Here is a 17,992-nt window from a genome sequence, read left to right on the forward strand (position 1 = left end):
CTTCTTCATTTTCTTCTTCTTCTTCTTCTTCTAACAGTTGTTCTAGCTCTTCTGACTCGAGCGAAGAAGACAGAAAAGGGAAAAAGCGAAGCAAAAAGCAAAGCTTCGGAAAGGGCAAGAAAAAGGCAAAGAAGCCTAAGTTTCGCCCGGTTTCCCACAGTTCTACAGAGGACTCGTCTTCAGATAGTTCATACTCCGATGATCACAGATTTTATGCAAAGAAGAAACACTTCTACAAAGCCAACCAGTATGACTCTCTCAAGGATAAAAGCAAGATAGTTCAAGAATTTAAAGAAGGTGGACAGTCAATTAAATTTGACACTTTTTCTAGATTCCGAGATGCTTCGAGGGCTTTGGTCTTCATACAGCAGTTTGATATAGCTTTCTCTGAAGGGCATTACTTAAAGCAGGAGGGCTACCTCTTACTTTAAGGGAAATGCTCAAACATGGTGGTCCACTCTTCTATTGAACAAGAAAGCGCCAGTTAAATGGCTGAAATTTAAAAGGCTTTTTATTTCTTCTTGGTTGACTCGGGAGTACGAACGAGACATACGAACTACTTGGAATCATCTCCAGATGACCAAGAAAGACAGTTTGGACGCTTATTGCAAGAGATTTTGGAGCTCTTTTCTACCCGCTTCTTCAATTAAGAAGATCTCGTTTAGAGAACAAATTGACCCGTTTAGCTGCGGACTTCCTACGGAGATCCGAGATCACTGCTTAGAACAAAGTCAGATTCTATTCAAGAACTGATGAGTCATGCGAAATGGGGTTTTGCCACACATTCAGGCAATCTGACTTACCCCACATATGAGATCATGACGCAAAGAACCGAATAGACTTCTAAAAATGGAAGTAGAAAGAAGAAGAGTCTCCCAAGAACAGAAAGATAAGGATGCACGACCCCGACTCACTCTTCGGGAGAGAGCCAACTACATCAAAGAGGGGAAGTGTTTTGGATGCGGGGAACCTGGGCACATCTCCGTGAAGTGCCCTAAAAAGGCACAGAAAGAACAAGATGAAGAAAGGCCAAAGAGTTCGAAAGCAGCTAAGGAACGTGGACGAATAGGCAAAATGAAAGCAGGACTAGTTCCAGATTGCATGGATACTGGCCCAAGCACGATTGATGAGAGTACAGAACTTTGTCGAGCTTGGGGCAAAGTGAAAGACCAAGAAGCCCTAATTTTCTTTGATGGAGGAGCCAAGGCCAGCTTCATTTCAACTGAATTGGCGGCACGGCTCGAGATTACACCCGATCGGATGGGACCACAAGCAGAGGCAATTCTAGCGGCACCCGATAGGGACGTGGCCATGACACCTGTCATTGGCAAACTTCGGTTGCATTGTCAGTGCTATTTGGGGCACGAGGACTTCTACATAATGCCCTTGGAAGGTTGTGATGTTCTCCTGGGAGCTCCTTGGTACCATAAGAACAACGCCGTGGTCGATTATCGAGCGAAGAAAGCAACATTGACTACTGAAAAGGGCCGAACCATTGTACTTGATGTGAAAGTTAAGGGCGAGTCTATCCCTTTTGTATCGGCTTCGATTTCAAAATTAATGAAATCCAATCTGTTTTTTTACTCGATCTTTTTGAAAGAGTTGAATGATGATCATAGGACAAATATGTCTGATCTTGATAAAGAACGCCAAGATTTTCTCCACACTCGTGCCGATTGCTTTTTTAAGGGCCTGCCAGGCGAGTTGCCACCAGCTCATCCTGAGGATCATACCATTAATCTGATGCCTGGAAGCACACCACCGAACTGGCCACCTTATCGTGTGAGCCGAGCCCAGAATGAAGAGATTATGATCCAAGTGAAAGAGCTCTTGGAAAAGGGTCTTATCCAGCCAAGTACTTCACCTTACTGCTCTCCGGTGTTGTTGGTTTTGAAGAAAGACGAATCTTGGAGAATGTGCATTGATTATAGAGCTCTCAACAAAATCACCATCAAGAACAGATTTCCAATTCTTGGGATCGATGATATTCTTGACCGACTACAGAGATCCTCTTGTTTTAGCAGGATCGACTTGAAGAGCAGATATCATCAGATCCGAATCGCGTCGGGAGATGTCTACACGACAGCTTTTCGGACGACCATTGGTTTATTCGAGTTTTTGGTGATGCCTTTTGGCCTTACCAATGCTCCAACGACCTTTCACAGAATGCGACCTTTCATCGAATGATGGACAAGATTTTCAAAGAGTACAGATCTTTTGTTGACAGTTTCTTTGATGACATTATTGTCTTCTCCAAGGATGAGGCAGAACATAGAGAACATCTGCTACAGGTCTTTCAGGCATTGCGGGATCACAAGTTGGTGATTAATGCAAAGAAGAGTGAATTTTTCCTACCAGAGATACACCTTTTAAGACACATCGTCCCAGCAACAAGAGTGCAGATGGACCCGGCCAAGATTGAGACTATACGTGATTGGCCAGATTTGAAGAATGTCCATGAAGTTAGAAGCTTCTTGGGCTTATGTTCTTACTACCGGTGGTTCATTAGAAAGTTTGCAGAGGTTGCTTCCCCTTTGCATATCTTGACACAGAAAGGAGTCCCTTTCTCGTGGGACCCACAGAGGTGACTGCCTTTCAGACATTGAAAGAGAAATTGACTACAGGACCAGTTTTGACTTTGCCGGATTTGCAGAAGTCATTCGAAGTATAGTGTGATGCTTGTGGTCGTAGTCTGGGTGCGGTCTTAATGCAAGAAGGCCATGTCATTGCCTATGAGAGCCGATTGTTTTCAAGATCGGAATTGACAGCACAGATTTATGAGAAAGAGCTTTTGGTTGATTCTTAGGCTTCTTGTTTGCCAAAGGAGCCTATCAAGGTGGATGAAACCGAGAGGTACTTGTCAAAAGCCCTAGCTCGTTGTCCCCCAAAAACGGCACGTACGGGCGAGATGTTCAATTCGTGAAAGATAGGCACTTCGACCAAAAGCCTTGTAGCAACTACAGATCAAGAACCGGATCCAACAAAAGCCACCAACAATGAAGATGACAGTGAGCAACTGCTAGAAACTCGAGGTCAGTGAACAAAAGCCCGCCAAGAGGAAAAATCTACCAACGAGAGGCAATGGAGGGACAAAAGGGGGGAGCAGTTGGTGACGAAGATGAAGGTGAAGAGGCAAACTGTGGGAGAATAGCACAAGGTGGGGTAACAAAGCGTTGCACCAGAGCTGGCAGGAAGCATTTAACCAGAATAAAGAGCAGTCCACTTGCTCAAGGTGGCTCTTGAAGAACGTATCTAGAGAGGGGATTTCTATGACACAGTGTAGGAGGCTTTGAAAACAACGTCCAAGTGAAAGCCGAGTGAAGAATCTTGGGAGAATGAGCAGAGATGAGAGCAGCTAGCCAATCCTGAACAAACCAGCAACCAACAAGCAACAACAGTGACCCAAGCCAATGAAAAGAGAAGGAAAGATACAAAACAAACAAGAGCAGCAGAAATCGAAAAGTAGACAAAACAAATTGAAGGATAAGCTTTCACGCACACACCCAAAAGCAAGTCCCCCAAAAGACAACAAAGGAGCACACATACACACACCCATAGAGACTCTTACAGCAAGCTTCGACGCACACACCTACACGCACTCACACCCACACACACCCAATAGCAAGCCTTCAGAAGGACACACATACACACACCCACACAAACACAAAAGCAAGAACAAACAAAAGGAAAGGCAACAAAAGAGAAAAGAAACCAAACCTGAAACATGCAAGGCAACAACGATCCAACAGAACCAACATAGGGAGAAACGCTCAAACAATTGTCACGGAGTCTACAGCACCAGGAGGAGGAGAGCTCGTGTGGGAGACGAGGTCGGGTAGGCAACCTTCTCTGGGCAAAAACAGCAATTTTGACAGGCCAAAAAATGGAGGTGAAGCGGCACCAAGAGGTGTGAGGCCATGGTGCAACACAAAGCAAGAAGGAGAGCTAGCACAAAGCGAAAATGACAGGGGCCTGTGAGGATTAGTGGTGCTAATCCTAGAATTAAGACTAGAATTTCATACTTAAGACTAAAGTGAGACTCAAGAGATAAGAACACTTCTTGAATTGATTTTAAGTACAATAGTCTCCTTGAGACGAAGATTCACAAATAAAAAGACACGTCCCATGGTGAAGAGACACGATTGTTGATGTAAAGACACATCCTTTGGACGAATAGCTACAACCATTAGTTAAAGGGGTGTGACCAGTTGTCAAAGGAGTGTGGCTTTTGGCGAAGAGGCATTTCTCTAGAGTGGAGAGTCGTGACCATCCAAGTGCAAGGGTCCTCCTTGGCATGTCATTTCTCGTATCTACAAGTAGGACTAAAATAACATTATCACAATCGTGACAATGCTTACAAGATATGCATCGGCCACTGAGAGAGAGAGAGAGAGAGAGAGAGAGAGAGAAAGTGGCAATGGTAACCCTTCGACGTGCACCCCTCCGCGCTGCCAAGGCCCCTTGCCCTCTCCCTCGTCGCCCCACGTCTACATGCCGCTCGCCTCCAGCCTCGCGATACCCATGCCCTGTCGGTCTAGCCCGCGCGCAATTGTTGGCCTCTACATGCCCCGCCTCCAGCTTCGCAAGTCTGCCCTACATCGTTGCGCTTGTAGGCTATGAACATGTGTTGCCGTCATGGAAGCTAGAAATGAATAGCTCCCCTCTGGACTCAACCACCACATGCTTGCTCCCCTTGCGGGAAGGCACAGCAAGATGACTCCATCTAGGAAAACCAAAGCAATCCAGCAACTACACATCAAACAACCTCCATCGGGTTCCCCTTGGTTAAGAGAGAAACAAGGATAAAGACAAGAAAGTCGTAGATCAAGATCCAAGGCCTCCACATACCCAAATCTCCCCCATACTCAAGAAAAACCAGGAAAAAACAGCGCGCTTCTTCTCTCTCAATCAAGTCCAAAACGGCACCGGATCACTCAAAACCGAGCATCCAAGGTGGTCATGTCATCGAGGGCTCTGATACCATGTCAAAGGTGGCAGCGGAAGATGCAATGAAGACAAGAACTGGCTCGTGATCTGGTGGACACCTCGACTCCCATTTAGAAAACCTGCAATGCCATATACAAAAACAAGGCCCCTGTGGAGAAAAAAGATCACTGAGGTAGAAAGAGACAAGACATCTGAGAATGAGAGAGAGAGAGAGAGAGAGAGAGAGAGAGATCTGGGAAAGGCTCTCCATGCTGATAACAAACTGCTCATACAAGTGACCAAGGGTGGTCCGGCATAGAACTGACATGCCAACTGGATAGACCCAAGGTACACACAATACGACTGCTACTGACACTGCCGACTCCTCCTACACACGAGACCTCTCACAACGACTGGGAAACCATTGAGCAAGCACAAGGACGGCAAGAATAGATCTCCTCCTGACAAAGGTAGGAATGCCCTGGGGATCACCGGATCGATCTAGCATTGCTGCTCCGGGCGGGGGGTGTGAAAGGGATATCGCGTGCCTGACTGGCTGCCCCTCTTGCTGCACACATCTCAAGCTGGCTGCCCAAAAACGCTGGCATGGAGGCTGCCCAAAAACGCTAGGCTGCTCTCCCCTCATGCTCGTTGTCTGCCGGCCGCCACCAAGCAAAAACTCTGGGCTGAACCTCAACAAAACGCTGGGCTGATCGCAAGCTCTCCTGCCTAATGGCTGCTCCCTAGGGCACCCAAGGGAGGGCACCCCCTCCTTGGGCTGGTCTGCAATGCCAGAGTAACATCCCCCCCCCCCCAAATCTCAGCCTGCCCTCGCGACCCAGAAAAATAAAGGAAAAAGCTGAAGGGGGGCCACAGGGCATCTAGGAACATCTGGGAAGCCGGGGGAAAATCCTCTGTACATCAATTGGCAGCATGGCCATGGAACCAAGCCAAAACCCAAGGCTAAACACAACCCGACAAGAGAAACCTACCACACTGGCCGGGCACAACCACAAAACGGCCCTCACTCCCTAACACTTGTCCCTAGGAGAAACTGGGACCGACTGGACAAATTTAGAGAGATGCCTTAACTCTAACAAGTTGTTGCCTCGCAACGCTTCAGCCATTCTCTCTCTCTAGCGCTCTCTCTTCCCTTTTCTCCCCTCTCTCTCCTTCATGTTTCCTTGTCACGACGCCTTCCGCTGCACTTTGACATCGACCTTTAAAAGCTCTTTGCTGATCCAAAAGAGGTTTGTTTGATAATTTAGTCACATGTAGCATATCATTCAAGACTACATATAAGAGAGCAATGTTGAAATCTGTCCAATGAGTTTTTCAAGCGAACATATACAACAATGGTACGAAAAACATGCCTCGAGTCTTCTTCTCATGAAGCATATTCTTGCCTAAAGGATCTACACCATCTGACCACCTTGTACTACTTGAGAATCGAGTCCTTACTACCTCAGCAACATAAGCACTTCTTAGTCTCCACCCGCAAGGGCCACATTCGCTAATTTCTATCCCCGATAGCTGGAGTCATCTTAGGATTACACTTCACCTTCAAAAAAGCTCAAGCTATGAGTTTACTAACTTAGAGCCTCCTCAACCACACTCTTCCTACGTTTTGCTGCTCTCAGTACCTAGCTTATTGCAATAAGCCAGGTAATAAGGTCACTTATAGGGTGAATTTTGCAGGGCTTGTGCATCTCAATTGGCTGCCAACCATGCTACTCGGAGAACGTAACAAACTCTCTCTTCAAAAGGTTCTCTCTTTGCAATCAAACATCAATCAAAAACAGCAACAAACTTATTCCAAGTATATGAAAAAGGAACTCCTTTCAGGCTAAACTGCATGCTCGCTATTATCAAGTTTACACGCTCTTCTTTGGACACCGTAAACATCAAAGCCGTTATGACAAGATTGTTAATACCTGCAAAGAAACTGAAAACTGAGAACCATTCTCTTCATTGATTTGTGCACCTCGTAATCTTGCAAGAACCCACCAATCAAACAAAAAGAATATGCCCAACAATGATAGCATGAAAAGTATGGCATTCTTCTGAAAACCCGGTTCCTTTCTCTTTGCCTTCTTACTGCTGCCAAAGCTGGCATTACACCGAAGGGGAGAGTAAGCGCTGTGGGACACAGAGCTAGAAGACGAGCTGGAAGGGTCTAGAATGCCGACCTTAAGCTCGTCGGGAGGAGAGAGGTATCTAGCTCTGGGGGTGACAAAGTTCGAGACATCTTTGGAGCCGGAGATGCCTGGTTTGAGGTTGGAGAGACCTGTCTGTTTGCTTCGTGGAGTAGAAGGAGATCTCGAGCAGGCAGAGGAAGCGCGAGAAGACGAAGAGGAGAGCTTCTTCCACTCCTCTTCCGCTGCTTCGGCTGGAGATTCATGTATGTTAAGAGATTCATCAGGGAGTTGCAGCTCTTTTTTTGAGTCCACCATCATCGTCAGAGACAGCTTGACTCGATTCGAACGAAGATGGGAACATGATACTTCACGTCTTCCACACGCAAAGTACCTTCTCAGAAACCGTCTTCACTTCGACGCATAGCGTGCATGTTGGAAAACAGCCCGACCTGTTGTGTAGAATATAGGGAAAATTACCAAAACACCCCTCTAATTTGTGGAAAATCCCAAAATACCCCTCAAATTTCAAAAATTCCCAAAATACCCTTGTACCTATTTATGTTGGACTGTTTAGTCTTTATTTCTTTTGACAAGTGATATCCTTTTTTGAGTGCTTCGCACGTAATTTGTCACAAATTACTTAGCAAAAAAAGGATGAAGCAATTCATGTACAAAACCTATATAACCAACTCAAATTCTACTGAGCATCTTGTATTGATAGACAATTGGTCTTCCTATGAAAAGCTACACCTTTTTTAATTTTTGGAAATATTTAATCTCATAACTAGGGGTATTTTGGGAATTTTGGAAAATTTGAAGGGCATTTTGGGAATTTATGACAAAATATTGGGGGTACTTTTGAAATTTTTGAAATTTGAGGGGTATTTTGGGAATTTCCATAAATCAGAGGGGTATTTTCCCTAGAGTATAAGGCACTCGCATCGTGGGATGAATTTATGTAGTATATGAAACAATGCTTAGCTGAGGACGTTGTTTCAATTTGCAAAATTGAAGGGGAAAGAACTCTCTATTTTTAAAAATAGAAAGCCGAAAAAAATTTAACCAAGCCCCAAAATTCCTCCCTCCCTCCCCCCCCCCCCCCTCCTCTCTCTCTCTCTCTCTCTCTCTCTCTCTCTCTCTCTCTCTCTCTCTCTGCTAAACAATTTTGTTGTCCCTGCCTCCGTGATTGTCATGCCAAGGGTAGGACTACGAGGGCACGGCCCTGGCCAAGGGCCTACGGATACACATGTAGTACAGGGGCTATATATAGCTAAGAGCCAGAGGGCCAGGGGCCTATACATAGGCAGGTTGGGTGGTTATAAGCGTGTCTATCTTCTCTATGGCCTTTCACTGGTATAGAGCTCAGGGGAGGGGAGAGCTATGGAGGAGGGGGAAGGACTCTCTCTCTCTTGGTCTCTTTCTCTCTCGACCTCAGCATGAGGCATGGCCTCCATCTCTCCGGAGTCCTTTCTCTCTCTCCCTCGTTTTGAGGAGCAGGGCGTGCATGGTCTTGCTTGATCATGCAAGTCGTGGAGATGAAACCAGGGAAGACCGTGGGTAGGCGCCCTGAGCAGACATTTTGGAAGTCGAAGCCGCCACGTGGGCAGCAACTCTAAGGGGGGAGGAAGGCAGGTTTTCGACCGGCACCAAACGGTGTGCATGAAGGCTCAGTAGGAGCGCGAGGGAGAGCTAAGGAAAACCCGTCAACAGGGGCGGGTGCATTCGAGCAACACGACACCGACTCTTTCTGTTTCTCTCTTGCTGCACCATTCGGTCGCCATAGCCGCTCTGCAGGCACACCCCCTTTTGCCTTCTCTTCTAACAAGCAACAAGGAGAGCATGGATTTTTGGGTAAAGATGAAGCACAAAAATTGCTGCAATAGCAGTGCTGCCAAATTTTTGGTATTTAGGCAGCTTCTTTCCCTTTTCTCCACGAGACTACAAGCTGAGAATCGGGGATATACACTATTGGGCATTGGCAAGACCATGATCTTGAAATCAAGGATACATTCGCTTGGCAATCGGAAAAGGTTTGTAGAGCTGAGTTTACATCAGCATAGCTCTCAAGGAGGGTAGATTTCTTACCTTCTTTCAAGGCGGATCGATAAGTACAATTAAATTTGCGCTTTCACTTCTGTGTTTTAATAGTTTTTTACAAAACTATTAAAAGTAAAGACAAGCCTGTGGTGATGCAATGGCAAGGCCTTCTATTACTCGTGATGACAGGTGCCAACAATTGGCATTGTAACTATTTGTTGTTCAAGTAATTACTTGACAAGGTCGATACCTCTCTGGGGTTACTTTTCCTTTAACTCCATTTAATATGCAACTTTCTAAAGACATAATAGACATTCCAGACATTGACTTGTGTATTACGTTGGCTATTATATGATGTCTCCTCCTTGTGCTACCTACCAGGAAGGGGAAAGAAAAGATTTCAAGAGCACACCTCCATGCATTATTTACATCATCACTTCAAAGCCATTATCGCTTGCCAGGGAACAAGCAACATCAGTACACAAAGTACATTGGAAATAATATTGACATCCACAGATATGAGCTGACCCGCACCACACATATGGGATGTTATGACTTTCAATGCCAAGGGCAGTCGATCGCATTTGGGAATAGTTGGCTCTTGATAGCTACGCTATAAATGCTATCTCTATCGATATTGGGCAATCTCATGATTCTCAATAAGCTGCAAGACTCGGCAAGGCCGATTCTCTATGAAATTTTGACAAGGTCGACTTTCTTTTGTCAATGGGCAAGAGATTCTGTAGCTATAAGCACGAGAACTCCATGAGTGCTTATGTGAAGCAAGGCTTCCCTTTTGACATTTGGTATAGTGGTTTCCAAAGTTTGGAATATGCTCATAGCATACGAACTTAGAGAAACTCGCCAAGATGTGTGCAGGTTTTTAAATCACACAAGGGCGTAGATGGTACAAACGCTAACTCACTCGAGCAGCAAACATGGCTATGAGCCAGATTTACGCGAGTTTTTATTTCGACAACTCAGGAAAACGGACCACACCAGGGCGACAAGGTTACTCAATTTCAAGTTATGTTTGTTGTTGTCTATTTTCCCTTTCATTTTGGAAAGGATCTCTCTGTTGTGCAAAGCAACGTGCTTGGGCGGACTCCATAAGAAGCCATTGTACAAAGCAAAGTGCTTTGCATGTCTTCATGTGAAGGACGGCTTCTCTTAGGTACCAAGGTATTATCGATTGACTTCAGATCAATGATAATGGCACACATCTTTGGCACTATATGGCTATAAGATCACAGTTTACACAATGGTGCATTGTGATGTATCCATGCCAGCGTAATCGTGCACGACACGTATACCAACGGCCACATGGTTGAGATTGTCATTGAAGCCACGCGTTTATTATTCTAATTTTTGCTATATATGCACAACGTACTAGTCTGTTGGACATATGACACTCCATCATTGTCTACGCTTCCGCTATAACACTAAATACTCTGTCAAGGACAAGGTATGTAATTGATATCTTAAAACATTTTTTATGTTATTTACAAGCAAAGTGTCATATTTAAAGTTACCCTGATACAGTCACGATCACATACTAGGTCAGTGGGTCAAGACGTGACTTATGGTACCTCTCTCTATGAGGGCATGGTACAAGTACATAGTTGTATGCTTATAGGATAAGCTAAGCCTCTCTCTACGAGGACATATAGTTGTACACTTATAGGATAGGCTAAGACACAAACACGGTCTGTATGGGATCATATGAAAGGGGCATACAGCACATTGGAATACAGGGTTTTCCTCAGCCTAGCAATCTCTCTCTCTCTCTCTCTCTCTCTCTCTCTCTCTCTCTCTCTCTCTCTCTTCCCAACATCTATGTGGGAAAGGTGAAACTAGGCGTGATTTTATTGAAATCTTTCTATGTCAATACGATAACAGGAAGGGCTAAGAGCCATCTATTACCACCTTTTTTGGCATGGCTAAGAGCCATCTATTTGTAGTCCATCAATTATTGATTTCACGATCGAACAATTCTATCCAGTTGAGTACCCATCGATTATAATGGACAAGCAAGAGTCTTGCCATTAGTGATTTTTTGGGCATTATTTTAGCACTACACACTTTAAGTGTGAAAATCAAGTTGAGTTTTTGAACGTCTTAAACTCGTAAGGGCTTATCTCTACCAACGTGTATGGATAAAGCCAGCATTTCAGACAGCACAATTGTTCACAAAAACCCACGATTATGGCTTTTTGGGTGTGAAAGATATCTCGTTGTGAATAGGACTCCAACTTCAGTGGAGCTCCTATTAGCACTAACAATGCCTATATGAGTATAGTTTTGGGGTAAGACCCATCTTGTGATTACTAAATCACTTAGTAAGGATTGATGGTAAATTCTTGGAACCTTCACACTTGCAATTTCAAGGAAAGAAGTCCACAGATTGCTAAGGGGTAGTGGAAAAATTTCAACTTCTAAAGGAATGTAATGCCGCCGGTTAACCCAAGGGGGGTCACGAAAATAGGCCAAGGGTTGGCTGCTAGTTCATCAATTATCCTGCAAAGTTTAGCCAAGGGGTTTGACAATGTTGATTTTAACCAAGGGGTCTGGATGGCAACACCCAAGGTTACATGTGCAATACTACTTGCATTTCACTCATTTTCAATTAGTGTTCCTAGACCTTTGCAGGCGGGAAATTTGGGCCGATGCCTTTTCATTACGGATTAGTAAACACTCTGTTCAACCTTCACATACATATTTGATTTGGTTTTGTTTCTTTTTGTTTTCTTTTTCCACGTAGGATGTACAAACTATTTTATCATCCATTTTTGCTCTTAAGAGAATTGACAAGGTCATGTAAGAGCCAAGAAATTTGGGTTGTAGTGTCTAAAATAAGTTTCTGCATTATGCAATTATAGAACCACTTGTAGGGTTCATTTGGCACATGTTGTCACATGGGATACAACATCGTCTAGGAACTCACGGAGTTCAATTTAGCCAGTGTGGAGCAAGGCTAATGAGGGTCCCTCTCACTCACGTAGAGTGTTTGCAGTTACCTCCATGCACAAGTACATCTTGTACTTAAAGGATGTTTTTCTTTTAGACACCTTTACATGAGACATATTCCACATGTGGAGAATATGAGTCTCTAGGACTGACACTAGCGCCCACTATTTCAAGTATGTGTCACGACAAAGTCCCTAGGTGCTGGTCAAATCGATTTTCTAGACCATTTTCAGCACGACGTATCAGGAGCAATTTCGGTGGCCAAAAATTGTCGGATACTTAGAATGACTTGTTAAGGTATAATTACAGCTAAACAACATTACAGATGGTTGTTTATACATATAGCAAGGCTATGAGTTGTCAATGAAAAAGTTTTATTTCTTGTACCTAGAAGTGACTTTTGTTTCACCTTCAATTATGGTTCAAACATTTCACGGCTTGTAAATGATTGCAGCAGAAAGTATTAGTTTTTTTTCTAAAGTATCTACACTCCTCTTTAATGTGTGCTAGGAGCATCACATTCGCCATAAGTATTGGCAAGTATAATCATGGATATACAAGTTCAGATCTGTTTTTGCTAAATGCATGCACACTAGGTGTTATGGGCCCTAGTATTTAGCAATGGCTGATTTGGAGCGGCATGCATATTTCTCACATTAGTGCTATGAATCATTTTGGACTCTATGTGCAGTATCTCTATTAGATTACTTTTGGGTCTACCAATCACCAATATAGGTCATGGCTCGGTTTGGGTGCTTGTGGATCTTTCAAGTTAACCATGATGGTTATTCGGGACATTGTTGATTCCTCATCAATGTTGGACGATATTGTGATCCCCATTTACCGGTCATCTGGGACGAATGTCTGTAAACCGTGGGGAAAACACCTCAATATTGTCTGTTATCCAAGGGGATAGGCAGATTACAAAGTGTAATCTTGTGCTAAAGGATATGCAAAGTGTGTACGTTAGCACAAGCCATCCAATTAGTAAGCATTTATTGCTATACTATTAAATGCTCTACTTGGAGTTTGCTTACCATAATTTAAAGCATGTTTGTGACTAGGTATAGTCTCTTCATGTATAAGTCAGGTTCTCAACCTTGAACACTAGTTATAGTGGGGTTGTTTACTAATGAAAATTGAGAACAAGTCAAGGACTTATATTTTGAAAAGAGGTACTCTTTCGGGTACATCTTTGTTGTGATAACTCGTTTAGCATGATCATGCGCGTTCTAAATGGAGTCTACACACTATGTTGGATAGGAGCCGATAATATAAGCTGGTTGTAAATGGACAACAATGTGGAAAATCAAGATGTTACTCTTGGTTTCATTGGACCTCCTTTTGAACCGTGTTCCGGTCAAGCCACTTGTTGGGTCCATGACGGATGCCACTCTGGAAAACATTAGTGTTCTTATGTAGATACTACCACTTTTTGTTTTCGAGCACGAAAACGCTTCTCCAACGGGGGAGTAATTTCATGCCAAGGGTAGGACTGGGAGGGCACGGCCTTGGCCAAGGGCCTATGGATACACATGTAGTATAGGGGCTATATATAGCTAAGAGTCAGAGGGCCAAGGGCCTATATATAGGCAGGTTGGGTGGTTATGAGCATGTCTATCTTCCCTGTCGGGACTAACCTCATCGCTTGCAAGTAATAAAAAGTTTCCCTCATGTGACTATGCATGCACGATGTTGGAAAAATGACCAAGTAGAGGGAATTTCGAAAGTGAGGTGAGGTGGCAGGGCATAAGTTGAAGGGAGAGTAGTGTTTTACTTTCTTGCTCTCTTTTATGGGTGGGTGGCATGCCCTCAATTTCTCTAGTTTTCCCTCATGAACTACTCTCTCTCTCTCAACTTCCAAGTTCCATCTACTTCTATGTCCTCCGAATTCTCCATGTGTCCTTTGCACACACCACTTCCCTCTCCCTTATGTGCGCTCAAGTGCCCTCCTTGGGTCTACAGAAGGGGAGCAGAGGTCTAAGGTGTCGAGGTCACATACACCTACGCTCTGGTCATGTGCTAGAGGATGATCACATCCAGAGTGTCTCCGTTTACACAAGCACTCATTATTCCTCTACCTTAGGCTCTAGGCCCTCAACGGGAACCCAAGGTAGTACCACTCAGGACCCACATATTGCGTCTAGTGACTCTTCCTCTGACTACGACGTGATGGAGGGTTACGCGATGCCTAATCTTGATAGCTCAAGCCAAGACATGCATGCCATGGGCCCACGGTCCGGGCCGAGCGTGCTTAGCCACTTGAAGGAAACCTTTAGTAGAGCCACTCGGTCCGAACATGGAGCTAACCATGTAAATGAGGGGGGTGGAGAAGTAAATTCGTCATTCATGATCAACATAGACCCCATGCTCCTGGAGAATGTGCACGTGAATACTCCATTGACTGTACCCCCTGACTCTTCAGAGCTATTCCCCTCCGAGGTTATATATACCTGATGGTAGAAGCCTTGCCGAAGTACAAGAGGTTGAGCGGTATATCATTGCGGCTAGGGAAAAGGAAATCGAAGCTTACGTAGGACAAAACAAAGGAGAGAGTTAAAAGCGAAAGCCCCTATGTCAACATCCATGCCAGGCGAGCAATCGAGTGCTCCTGAATTAGCAACCACTAAGGATTAACCCCCCTAGCACCTCAATCCTAGATGGAGCATTCCTAAATGAGAACTGGGAGTATGAACTACAAACGGAGACTTTAACCAACCTATACACATGTCACACCTATCACGTGGGTTGGTTAGATGTCTTACAATCCACAACGGGTGCCACTAGTGTAGAGGATCAACAACAAAGAGTTTGTGAGGTCATCCATAGGGTTATTGAGCTAGAGAGACAGAACAAGGGGATCCACAGGCCTTCAACGGGTCTCATGACATTCTTTTATATAGGGAAGGGTAAACAACCAACCTTATCGCAAATGGAGACTCCCTTGGTAAGTCCAATGGATTCTCCATATGTTGTTTTGCCAGGGGTTCTCAGTGCAATATGAGCCCACAAGTGATAGCTTTACCTTTCCAAGTCTAGCTCATCTTTCCCTTGATGACACCACAGATGCCATGCCTACCGCAATGATGGGCATGCCAAGAAACACGCCATGGACCTCATTTGTTAGTAAAGCACTGCTACATGGTAGCTCAATGCCTGCAATAGTACCTACAAGTGTGTACCAATCGTATACACCTATGGGTCCTCGTACTCATGTAGCTCCTACCCCTCCCATTGTTTCAACAACCTATGCTCCACAACCACAACACCCAAGCTCTTATTTCAATGGGACCATACCGGCTAGCATTAGCATGTCACATCTGACATCTGCTATGCCTAGGGCCACACATATGAACTTTGGATCGCCACATGGCACAACACCGTACCAAACTTGGAATCCAAGGGCTTCCTATGCGCCAAGTCCAATGCCAATACCTACTCCACATGTAGTCTCTCGAGGGCCTTCACCCACGGTGCCTACTCACTTAGGTGATTTGGCAACATTTGCTCAAGCTATCAGTCGATCTATTGCTGAGAATATGTGTAACACGCTTGATAGAGAGCCTAGAAGTAAGGCGGTACAAATAACCAAGCTCACACAAAAATTTGGAATCCAAGGGCTTCCTATGCGCCAAGTCCAATGCCAATACCTACTCCACATGTAGTCTCTCGAGCGCCTTCACCCACGGTGCCTACTCACTTAGGTGATTTGGAAACATTTGCTCAAGCTATCAGTCGATCTATTGCTGAGAATATGTGTAACACACTTGATAGAGAGCCTAGAAGTAAGGCGGTACAAATAACCAAGCTCACACAAAAATTTAGTGGAGATGGGGATGTGAGAAAGCATATCAAAGTGTTTGAACAAATATGCGATTCTCTAGGAGAATACAATGACCTGCATAAGAGTAATGCTTTAAGCCTAACCTTAAGTGGGAAGCCTGGGGATTTGGTATAGAACCCTAAGGGTGGAAGAAAAAATGATTTACCCTACTCTTAGGAGTCTGTTCTTGAAAGAATATATACGAGAGGGAGTGCTTTGGGGTGTAGCATCTCAACTCCAGAAATCCCAATGAGAGGAAGGAGAGTCGGTGAGAGACTTTATTAGTCACTTGAAGCATTTGAATTCTCGTTTTAATCCAAATGAGCACTTCAATAATAACAAATTTCTTGATAGATTCATTAGGGGACCATGACATGAGGATATCTACAATGGCCTAGTCATTAGAGGTATCACCACTTGGGAAGCAGTCACCACCAATGTGATCCAATTGGAGGATAATTTAATGATTCAAGGAGAAAGAGTGTCTGTTGAGCCTAAATCTACCACTTGCAAGCATCGAGGCATCAACCAATGACCCTAAAGCCTATTGCTAAGGAGCCAAAGATATCTGAGATAACTTTAGCAGATCTCACCAAGGCCATTCAAGAGAGTCTTAGAGACAATCGCGCTCCACAAAACAATCATATGTATCCAAGAAGGGAGCAACAATGGTGCTCAGTTTGCTATGGTCCGCATAGTACCAGTGAATGCCCTATGTTTAGAGTAAAATTTAATGGGAATTGCAATGCCTGTGGGAGGTATGGTCATCAAGCTAAGGATTGCATAGTATTTAAGCGCGCGATGGCCAATAGACCAACCTTAGCATGGACAGACACACCCCGAGTGCCTGCATTGATGCCAGCCCCACCTCTTGAAGAAACATCATAACACATGGTCCCTAGAGCCCAAAATGTTGTCCAAACAACAACCTTACCACCTCCAGTGCTAGGACCGCAACCACCACATTCGAGAATCACTTCTGTGAATCAAGTGGGTTGTGAGTCATCTATTGCTTGTGTGGAAGGTTATGAGGAAGATATAGACCCTAATATTGCCTATGGGATTGCTGCACTTGAAGAAAGTCCACAATATTACATTGAGGACTATTGGGGACAAGTCAAACTTGTCTATCAAGTAGCTGTTCTTGCTACAAGAGGCCAAAATATCAATTACACTGCCAAGAGACCACCTCTTCAATTCTATGAGTGTGGAGGCCCACATAGTGTAGCCGAGTGTCCTATTAGGCTACAAAAGAATGATACACTAATGCAAACCAATCAAGCGAGCACGTCTACAATGCCGATGCTCATGTGTAATCGATGTGGCATAGATCATTTGATTGCCCAATGTCCGAATAATCCAAATGCGTTGAAGATCACTCCATTAAACTTGATCGAGGTTACCGAGGAGCCATCACAAAGTACACATGTGGTACTAGTAAATGTTCGATGCTCCAAAAACAAAATTATATTCTTGAGGAAAGAGACACGGCATCAATTGCCCAATCTCAGAAGAAGAAGAAAACACGAAGGAAGAGATCACAAAAAGCAGCGAAGTCAGACCCCAGTTCAAAGACCAACATAGGGACTGGTGAAGACCCCATATATATGAACGACGCTAAAGAGGATTCTGATTTAGGTGAAACCATGGAGACCAAAACGACCACTAGGAAAGAAACCAACAAGGAAGATCGTCATGAGACACAATGGCTAGGACCCAAGAAGAAGATAGGAACTTACCCAAACCCTATAGAGGAGATCGAGCGAGTCAAGCAATGAAGGAGTTTGGTAGAAGAGAACCAAAGGGATCTAGAGCCAGCACCTAGGAAGATCCAGATTACAGACACAGTGTTCCCTAAGCAACAACGACCTCACAAAGTCCATAGGCGCCTAGCCATACCTAGTGTCATCCAAGAAGAAAGTGACTTAAAGTCATGGGAAAGTGGGCGTACTCACTTCTTGTTGGAAAGAATGTTTACAAAGGGACTACCTGACCCTATCGAAGAAATGGAGCTCCCATCTTCCCCACGTCAAGGGACTGAAGCCCAAAAGGTGCCGTTAAATATTGCCAAATTGATGGATTTCATGGCTTCAGAAGTTAG

The 17,992-nt window shown here is 44.4% G+C and overlaps 1 protein-coding gene across 4 annotated transcripts in view; it reads right to left on the minus strand.

The window, feature by feature from the left end:
* LOC147421851 (O-fucosyltransferase 15-like) overlaps nucleotides 1–7,515 on the minus strand; it is a 55,872-nt gene extending 48,357 nt beyond the window's left edge. The window contains exons 1-2 of one of the 4 annotated variants that reach the window (XM_086503810.1): nucleotides 7,116–7,327; nucleotides 6,861–7,035 (exon numbers count right to left, since the gene is read on the minus strand). In XM_086503810.1, the coding sequence (XP_086359936.1) occupies nucleotides 6,861–7,035; nucleotides 7,116–7,327 (387 nt within the window). Of the gene's footprint in view, nucleotides 1–6,860 lie in introns of all 4 variants that reach the window. The other 3 variants (XM_086503811.1, XM_086503809.1, XM_086503812.1) reach the window with 3 other exon arrangements.
* Between the last annotated feature and the right edge of the window lie 10,477 nt (nucleotides 7,516–17,992).

Source organism: Adiantum capillus-veneris, chromosome 27 (assembly GCF_014529385.1).
Source record: "Adiantum capillus-veneris isolate H3 chromosome 27, ASM1452938v2, whole genome shotgun sequence".
Taxonomy (NCBI): domain Eukaryota; kingdom Viridiplantae; phylum Streptophyta; class Polypodiopsida; order Polypodiales; family Pteridaceae; genus Adiantum; species Adiantum capillus-veneris.